This window comes from Emydura macquarii, unplaced genomic scaffold (genome assembly GCF_026122565.2).
Source record: "Emydura macquarii macquarii isolate MOO-44397 ecotype Brisbane River unplaced genomic scaffold, CSIRO-AGI_Emac_v2 contig_1254, whole genome shotgun sequence".
Taxonomy (NCBI): Eukaryota; Metazoa; Chordata; order Testudines; family Chelidae; genus Emydura; species Emydura macquarii.
The window spans coordinates 2,816,659-2,825,831 of NW_027131391.1; the positions used below are offsets into that span (position 1 = coordinate 2,816,659).

Sequence of the window (9,173 nt, forward strand, 5' to 3'; positions counted from 1 at the left end):
TTTACAGAAACTGTTTCCTAAGTTGCTTTCCTAAGAGGAAAGGGATGGAAAAATTCTCTCCTGGGGGAGACAGATGAGGGAAAGAATGATACAAACCATGCAATCAGTTTGGGAAGGAATACTAATGAGTGCTGTAAGACCCTTCACAGACTAGAATAAGAAAGCAGCTGCTTAACTGACCTACGAACAATAAAGTCAAATCTCCAAGAGCAGCTTTTCAACTCAGAGCCCTAATATGATACAAATAACTAATCCAAGAGTTACAAATGAATCAAATCCATACCCATATCCCAAAATAGCAAGTTTGGTTTAAAAAGTCACAAAATGCCTATAATCCATAATTTACCATGAGATATTTTAAAAAAAGATTATGCTTTGTTTTTTCAGTCTGTTAAACTTCCTCTACCAGCCGCACTAGGGATGTGGGACAAATAAAAGTTGCCCACTGTCCCAAATTTAACTGGGTATTGTGAATTTGGCAGCTGCTGCAGCAGTGCTCACCCCCAGGTATGCCTCTCTCCCCACTCCTCCTACCAGTTCTGTTCCCCCCACCCCTCCCCTCAGTTCAACCCCCCCCCCCCCAATTCACCTAGTCTCACCTCAGCTCTTCCTGGGGATGTTCACCTCCCTCTCCCAGGTCTGGGAGGCTCTTTACTCTTTTCTTCCCTCTCCCTTCCTCTGAGAATGGTGAGTGGGGGGGAGAGACTTTGCCAGCTTCTGGCAGGGCTGACCTTCATAAGGTGACTGGAGCATCTCCTGTCATTGCCAGACAAACTCCTGACCTGTCTGAAACCCTGTCACTCGTGAAAAAACTCTTGACAGCTGGTGACACCATTTCTATGTCAACCCCATCTCCATTGGCCCTGTGCAGGAAAATAGGGAGTGGGACCAGAATGGCCCCAATGCCTTTGTGATCCCAGGAGCCAGAGCAGCCAAGGCAATAGCTTGTAAATTAGAGCAGCCCTCAAACACAGCAGGGTGACTGCTGTAGAGTGTTTGGCAGATGGACTCTGAACTCCTCTTCCTGGCCTCTTCACCTGGAATCACCAGTGACATCAAACGTACCAGTGTGTCACCCATGACATCCTATTACCTACATCATTGCATCAGAGGGATGTCAGAAATGATGTTGCAGTGCTGGCCCTTTGGGTGCGGGGGCGGGAGCTGCAAGATACTACCAGGAACATTTTTTGGGGGGAAGCTTAGGCAAGTCCGTGCCCTAAAGGCCCAGTACCCTAAGAGGCCTGAGTGGGAGGAGGGGTCGGGGGGGGGACGGGACACGACGACGGACCTCTCTTCCAGCAGGCGGAGCCCCAGCAGGAGTCAGCTTTCCATGTGCTGCTACAGTGCTACTGCCCCTTTAAAAGACAGCACCTGCCGCCGTCTGCTGGTGAATGACAAGATTTTTGTCCAATAGGAGGGAGGAACTCGATCGGTCACCTGGATTGACATCTACATGTATCCAATAGACTGAGCAGAGCAGGCGATTGCCTATCACTGATTGGCTGTGGCTCGGAGTATAAAAGGAGGATGGGGGGCGGGCACTCGCCCTTTCTTTCCCGGGGCCCTCGTGTGAGGTAAGGTTCGTGTGCCCGGAGTGGGGCGGCCTGCAGCGGGCGGGGGACCCGGGGCGGCCGCACTCGCCCACTCAGTCCTCAGCCGCGAAGGAGATCGGCGGGGCCCGGGGCCACCTCAGCACGCGGCTTTCCGGCGTGCTCGGCCCGCTCGTGGCCCCGGATGTTGCTAGGCTTCGGGCCTGGCCGCGCGGGGTTGGCTCAGCACCGGCGGAGGGACACGGGGCGCTGTGCGGCTTGTCCCGGGAGCCGGAGGAGGCCTCGGTCTCATACGGGGGCTCCACGGCTCCCCCTGTCAGTGCTGCGATGGAGGGTGCCGGGGGTACTCGGTCCACGCCCCCCAGTGCGGGGAGGGGGAAGCGGATGGGACTCTGGGCCCACAGACACCCGCTTTGTAGTGCGCGGAGCGCGCCATTCAGAGACTTCTCGGTTCCCGGGGGGAATCTCCACATGGTTCCGGCCGGTTTATAAAATCATGAGCAGTGTTTGCACCTGAAGCCTTGCTTACATCGCTTGGGAGGCCGGGTGCAGCATCACCTTTCCGTGTGTGGGAGGGGGGCAGGTTGTATTGATCTGGCTGAACCCTGGTTTCCCAATCTTGATTCCTGTAGGTAACAGCTTGTCTTTAAACCCTTTGTGGCAATCCTTGGGAGCACCGTCGAGATGCCCAGGGAAGACAGGGCTACGTGGAAGTCCAACTATTTCCTGAAAATCATTGTAAGTGCCTCCCTTTGGGTGTATTCTAGATAATCTGGGGCTGGGATGGACTCTTGCTCAGAGCTCAGGTTGCCTTGGCCATTCTTTTTACTACACCTGCAAATGTGCACAATTCGTAGGTTAATTCTAATGCACTATGGATCAGTGGTGGCACGTTTGGAGCCACAGTGTGAATAGGGCCTGTAGTATTTGATAGCAAGGCATGAGCCAGCCTCACCATTAACACAGAGGAGCAGGCTATGCTGGGACTGTGGTCTCCGTAGGCTCCAGCTCCATCCTGTGATTAATAACTGTTGCAGCCACACTTGCTTTATTGTTTACCAGTGAGGTGCAGTCCTCTCACTCCAGGAAAGTTGCCAGTGAAGCTGCTGATTGGTCAAAAACTGAGTAGAACAATTACAGTTGGATCTCTAGAGCCTGGTACTCCGCATTTCCTATTGATGGATGCTGTTATGAGACTCAAGACTCTTCTAGCTGTTACATCCAAATTTCATCATAAGGGCTGTCAGTAGGCTTCTTCAAGTGAGCTTTGAAATAGACACTTGCACAGCTGTTTTATCTGTTATAATGAATATACCAGCCATTGGCAGGCTTTTGAACATTTAAAAACCATCGGGAAACCTGAAAGATCCCCAGAACAGTTGGATCTGGAAAGACTTAAACCATGCTACTAAGAAGGGAGTCCACTGCGATCACAAATAAATTAGAAGAGCCCTGTAAATATTAATGCTGCTTCCTAGTTGAATATAATTTGTTTTTTTAATGCCTTAATGTATTCTGTAGCAGTGAGACACTGTTTACAGTGACTGTGTAAGTGAAAGTAGCATCTCCAAAAGAGCCACACATTCAAGCCTTCTTAATGTAGAGCATTACCACGGTGCTGACTCCTTATGAAGGACTCTTTCAGAGAATCTGCTTTAACGTTTATACAGGGATAAACATCATACTTTAGCTGAGCTCCTGGTTAATGCTACCAACTGGAACCTGTCCCCACACTAGGGCTCTTAAACAATTCTAGTCAGCAACCAGTATGTGTGTCAGTCAGATGAATTGTCCCACTACCTGCCACTCTGGGGTACTTCCCCCCCCCCAACTTCTAAACCAATCCTGATTTGACAGTTTTCAGTCTCTAGGTTGCTAGGGAGCCATTGCTTAAAACACATGGCTTACATTTCTGGGCTTAGCACGTAATAGATCCCATTTATGCACCTAAATAGAGTTACTGGGGGCTAAGCACTTGTGGAAATCTGGCCATTTTGTTAAGGTGCCTAAATGGAACCTAATATTGCTCTAAACCTGGGTCCCTGGTCCAGGTTTCTTTGTAAAACTCATTTGTTCTTTCTGTAGCAACTCCTGGATGATTATCCAAAATGCTTCATCGTGGGAGCAGACAATGTAGGATCCAAACAGATGCAGCAGATCCGTATGTCCCTGCGTGGGAAAGCTGTCGTGCTGATGGGGAAGAACACCATGATGCGCAAGGCTATCCGTGGTCATCTGGAGAATAACCCTGCTCTAGAAAAGTGAGTAAAATAGTGATATTCTGCTTCCTGGGGAAGAAAGCGTGTTTGGAGGAGTGAAACTGAATGGTGCTATCTTTCCTCCAGGCTGCTGCCTCATATCCGTGGGAACGTGGGTTTTGTGTTCACCAAGGAGGATCTGACTGAGATCAGGGACATGCTGTTGGCTAACAAGGTAAGGAAGGGGGGGACAGACACTATTGTTGTGGTGCATCTACTCAGGAAGGTCTTGGGCCTGATCTGAAGGAAGGAGAGAGTATAACACTGAACATTCTCAGTGGATGTATGATTTTAGAAGGCAGCAAGAACTGGGAAAGAGGCATTTCGTGTGTTGTACTCCTAGCTCTGTCACTGACTTGCTGTGACCTGAGTTTCCCCATGTGAATAATTGGGTGGTGCTGAACTCTCAGGAGTGTTGTGAGGATGAATTAGTGTCCATACAGTGCTGTCTGAAAGCCAAGCATTGTTTTGCTTTTTCTTCTTGCGCCATCATGTTAGGTGCCAGCAGCTGCTCGTGCTGGTGCCATTGCCCCTTGTGATGTCACCGTGCCAGCCCAGAACACTGGTTTGAGTCCCGAGAAGACCTCCTTCTTCCAGGCTTTGGGCATCACCACGAAGATCTCCAGAGGTACCATTGAAATCCTGGTGAGTGCAGCACAAAGTTCAGTATGCTACTAGTAAGTGAAAGGTCACTCGCAGTTTTTAGCTGCTTCTCTATACTGCATGGCCCTGGTTGGACAGCTTGGCAATTCCACTGGAGCTGGGACTGCAGATTTGTAGCTAGTTCATCCCTATATCCAAATGTCATGTGTTGCTTTCTATGGCACAAGATCATTCCCCACCTTCTACTTAGGACTTTGGAGGTGTGTCTTAAAAGGAAAATAGCAAAGTAATATGACAGTAGGACATTGTATGACAAAGAAATCCTAATCACACAGGAAGCTGTCAGAGAAATTGGGCTGGGTAAGTTCTTTCTGCCTCTTGCCATTTCACCAAGCCGAATGGAAGGGTTATCCCTGACCATTTCTGAGGAGCTGATCTCTGAGCCCTAACCTCTTAGATGGCTTTACCAGATAGCAAAGTAGGTCTAATTAGCTGACTGAGCGCCTAAATGCTCCTATCAGTGTCCCATACATTCATCTATATAATTCCATGCTTTAATTGAAGCATAACTCAGAGGCTTGATGCAGGAATGACTGGGCAAAGTTCTCTGGCCTGTGTGTTGTGGAGGAGGTCAGACCAGATGACCATAATGGTCCAATTTGGCCTTAAAATCTCCCAGTTGCCCTCTCCCTAGTAAAATGCTCTTGGGGAGGGGGACTATTGCCAGTCTCCTGCCCCTGCTTAGTCTCAGGAGACCAGTGCTTTCCCTTCCTGTGAAATACAGCAGTGTGGTGGCAAAAGAAAGCTGTGTGAGGATCCGGGCTGATATCTTACTGTGGAACGATTTGAGGGAGAAGTTACCTGCTCTTCCGGCCCTCTTGGAGGCAGGGGAAGTGGAGGTTGAGGCTGCTTCTGAAGGCCAGGTGCCCACAGGGTTACTCCCTTTCATCAGGGCAGATACATCTCACACTGAGATACTGGCTCAGTGTTGGCGGTATTCTCATTTAGTTGGAAAAGTTTGGAAAATAAAACGGGTAGCTTCTGCTAACCAGTGGTGTAGATAATGGTACATGGGCTTAAAATTCCTTGCTCACATTACAGAACAAGTCTGTTAGTTTTGGCAAAAGGTTTCTGAAAAAATATGAGTCCCTGAACAGCTTCAAGAAAGGTGAAATTTTGAAAGGCTTATCAGCGAGTATTGATCCATTTTTGACAAAACTGCCCTCACAAATTCTAATTATTTAGGTTACTGCTGCTCTGCAAGGAATAGTAAATACAAAGATTAAGAGTTCTATTAAAATTCTGACAATCTTAACTGTGGTGGTTTATTGCCCTACCTTAGGTAATCTTTAAAGCCAAATGTCTACTTTGACTCTGATGTAGAAGAAGAAGGGTTTAGTTCCTTCTAGTGGGGCACATCTGTACTTTGGTATGAGAAACTCTGGTTTGAGTGTCTCCGTGGACAGCCCAGGGCTAGATGTGTTAAGTGTAGCTGATTCCATTTGTACTTCTCAGAATTATGGGCCTTGCTTTGGAATGTTCCTTTGCTGGGTGGGCTGCTCCTCATACTTCACACAGATTGCTTAGATGATCTTTGAACTTGTTTTGATACAGAATCATTTTTGTGCGTATAGCACCTTCAGCCCCATTTACAGATGTTAGTAATGTGAAGTTGAACCCTGTTGCTGCAGGGAAACCCAGGCACAGAGACGCATTTTGTTGCTCACTTTTCCCTTCTTGACTCTCAGGGTGATGTGCAGCTGATCAAGACTGGAGATAAAGTGGGAGCCAGCGAAGCGACCTTGCTGAACATGTTGAACATTTCCCCATTCTCCTTTGGGCTGATTATCCAGCAGGTGTTTGACAACGGCAGCATTTACAATCCTGAAGTGCTCGACATCACTGAGGAGACTCTGCACAGGCGCTTCCTGGAAGTAAGAGCTGCTTGCATGAGCTGTATGCCATGTCTACTGTATTCTTTGTAGTCGTGGGGACAGATTAAGTGCTCGGGTATCTAATCTGAAGTTTGGGAGGTCATGCGTGTTTTTTCTGTTGAACTGTGAATGAGACTAATACTGAATTCTGAAAGGTTATTGGCCTGGCACTGTCCCTTTAAAACTGGGTTGTGTCATTTCATTGCACTCCACTCTGGGAGATCCAGAATATGTGTCCAAGCCTGCTGGCCAGCTCCCCAATTTTCCCAAGATGCTTTGATGTTTTCTCTCACCTTTGGAAAATAGGGGTCATGCAAATCATGGCCCTGTTGGGCAGTAGTCTTCTTGGTGGGTTGTTCATGCATGCTTGAATGCTGGGAATTTTGATTTGCAACTGAGATGCGTTTCTTACTCGAAGCAAAGCTCCATTCTGTTGGCTATCAGTTATGTATGAAATGCAGAGAATACAAAATCTGGAAACACTCCGTAACAAGTGTTAAAGCATGTGGTTTTGGGCTGCCTCTTGTTTTTGTCTCATTTGTCAGAATCATTCTCTCACCCATAGTACCCTTTATTATGCTTGCACATATTATTTATGGTAGTGTTTACTTGCAGTTTAATCCAAGCAGAATGCTTGGAACATGAGTTTTTCTTTCCCTCTTCCCCAGGGCGTTCGTAACGTAGCTAGCGTTTGTCTGCAAATTGGCTACCCAACTATTGCTTCTGTGCCTCACTCCATCATCAATGGCTACAAGCGAGTGCTAGCAGTGGCTGTGGAGACCGACTACACCTTCCCACTGGCTGAAAAGGTAAAGTCTGAACTAGACAGACTGGAACAGCTTGTTCGCTGACTTAAGGCTGATGAACTAGTCACTGAGCATGAGCCCTTACAGATCTAGAAGGTTGTGTGTTACAGATCTGTAATGAAAAGAGGTCTCTAACTCACTTTGTATTAATGATGTGAACTCCCGAGACCACTCATTGTTGAGGCGTGAAATATTTGTATTATGAAGGAATTGATGTTGCTGCTTCTTCCCAGTTATTAAACTGCAGAGCTTTAATATAAGACGAACAATTTGAAGTGCATGTAACTGCATCACATCCAGGGGGAATTCATTGCTTGTGGAGGTGCAGTTCCCTCTTCACCCCTTGATCTTAGGAGCAGCTTACTGGCAAGGAGGGTGGGGAGTGTGCTTTCAGAGAGCGTCCCCAGTCCTCTTCTTGTATAGGGTAAGGCAACACTGCCCCTCTCTGTTGGTTGTCTTCCGTTCACTGGTATGATGTATGCTAACCTGACCTTCAGGGTTGCAGAGGTCGTGTGGCTTTCATGGTTGCAAAGGTTGTGCACCCTGCTCTTAATTTTTTCAGTCTGGCAGGAGGATAGTAGATGTAAATTGTGATCTCTGCTTGTTCCCTGAAATTACTATATGCTTTTACCCTCTACAGGTGAAGGCCTTCCTGGCTGACCCCTCGGCCTTTGTGGCTGCTGCTCCTGTGGCAGCTGAAGCTGCTGCTCCTGCTGCTGCTGCTCCAGCCAAAGAGGAGGTAAAGGAGGAATCGGAGGAGTCTGATGAGGACATGGGATTCGGTCTCTTTGACTAACCCTGCCACACACAGACTAATAATTTCATCAGCTGGTTTAATTAGAGAAATAAAATGCTCTTTTACACCCTCTGTTGTGTGTTTATATGGGGGGAAGGGTGGAGAGAGGGAGTCATAATGCATGAACTTCCCGTTGGTTTGAAACACAATATGCGGATTTTGATCCCAAAGATGTACTTTTTTGATTCTGCCTTCAATAATAAACACTCACCAAAGCAGCCATAAAATAATTTTAAGAAACTTTCAAATAACTTTCCCATGCAGGTGAGAGCAAGAGGGATTGACACGTGGCAAATACTTGTCATGTCACTTAATGCACTTTTGTCTTGACTACACTTGAAAGTTAATTTGAATTAAAATAGGGTGTGAATTTACAGTGCAAGAGATATTTGAGAATCATTCCATGTGTGGACACTATGGTTATTCAGCCATATGTAGACAAACCCATAGGCTACATCTACACTGCAGCTGGGAGCAAGTAGGTAGACAGACTTGTGCTAGCAGCACTTAAGCTAGTGTGATAAAAATAGCAGTGTGGCCATTGCAGCCCAGGTCTAGCTCTCAATCTCTCCTAGCCCTCTGGGTTTGAGCTCAAGTGGCTAGTCTGGGTCTCTGCTGGAGCCAGGATGTTCAGCAAATGTGCTTAACAAATCAGTGATAACTGCAGGCAATATTTACATAGCACCATAGTGCTCCACATCACCCTGCAGACAAACAGGGTCCCTGCCCTGAGGAGCAGTCTACATTAAACTTGAATACACAATGAAAATTAAATCCATGGTTGATAAATTAGATAAGCAAGTGATGGGTGGATCAGTTTAAAGATCAGGTCTTATGAGGTTTCCTGGGATGCCTCTTGTTGCAGCTTAGGAACTGTATGGGGCCACCTGTGGGACATTCTCAATTGCAGATGTCACCTCATTTTCTTGATTGCTCTGGGTCAGAGCCTGGCTCTGGTGAATTTCAGATTCTGCTGTAAGGTTTAGTAATTCAACAGTCTGGTTTTATTCTTTTGCTGCAGTTAGGCCAGGAGTCTTGTGTTTGTTTTAGGAAAAATGGGTTACTTGAGCTGTTGCGATTTTGAGTGCTGTGAGTGACCAGCTGAGTTTTCATTATGTAAGACACAGGCCAAAATGTTAAGCAACAAAAAAGGCAGCCTGATTTTCAGAATTGAATTTGAAATATCCCTTTAATTCAGGGAGAATTATGGTGATCATCACTTC

At 47.0% G+C, this 9,173-nt stretch overlaps 1 protein-coding gene across 1 annotated transcript; it reads left to right on the plus strand.

Moving 5' to 3' along the window:
• Nucleotides 1–1,538: 1,538 nt before the first annotated feature.
• Nucleotides 1,539–8,017, plus strand: RPLP0 (ribosomal protein lateral stalk subunit P0). Its single transcript, XM_067550107.1, has 8 exons — nucleotides 1,539–1,577; nucleotides 2,186–2,291; nucleotides 3,639–3,814; nucleotides 3,899–3,986; nucleotides 4,310–4,456; nucleotides 6,163–6,348; nucleotides 7,017–7,157; nucleotides 7,795–8,017. Exons 2-8 carry the CDS (start codon nucleotides 2,238–2,240, stop codon nucleotides 7,948–7,950), a joined length of 948 nt encoding a protein of 315 aa, XP_067406208.1. The 5' UTR covers nucleotides 1,539–1,577; nucleotides 2,186–2,237; the 3' UTR covers nucleotides 7,951–8,017.
• Nucleotides 8,018–9,173: the final 1,156 nt, after the last annotated feature.

Coding starts and splice junctions, on each gene's coding strand:
- RPLP0 (XM_067550107.1), top strand. CDS start 2,238: ATGCCCAGGGAAGACAGGGCTACGTGGAAGTCCAACTATTTCCTGAAA. Junction 3,987..4,309: donor ACATGCTGTTGGCTAACAAG/GTAAGGAAGGGG, acceptor CCATCATGTTAG/GTGCCAGCAGCTGCTCGTGC. Junction 4,457..6,162: donor GAGGTACCATTGAAATCCTG/GTGAGTGCAGCA, acceptor CTTGACTCTCAG/GGTGATGTGCAGCTGATCAA.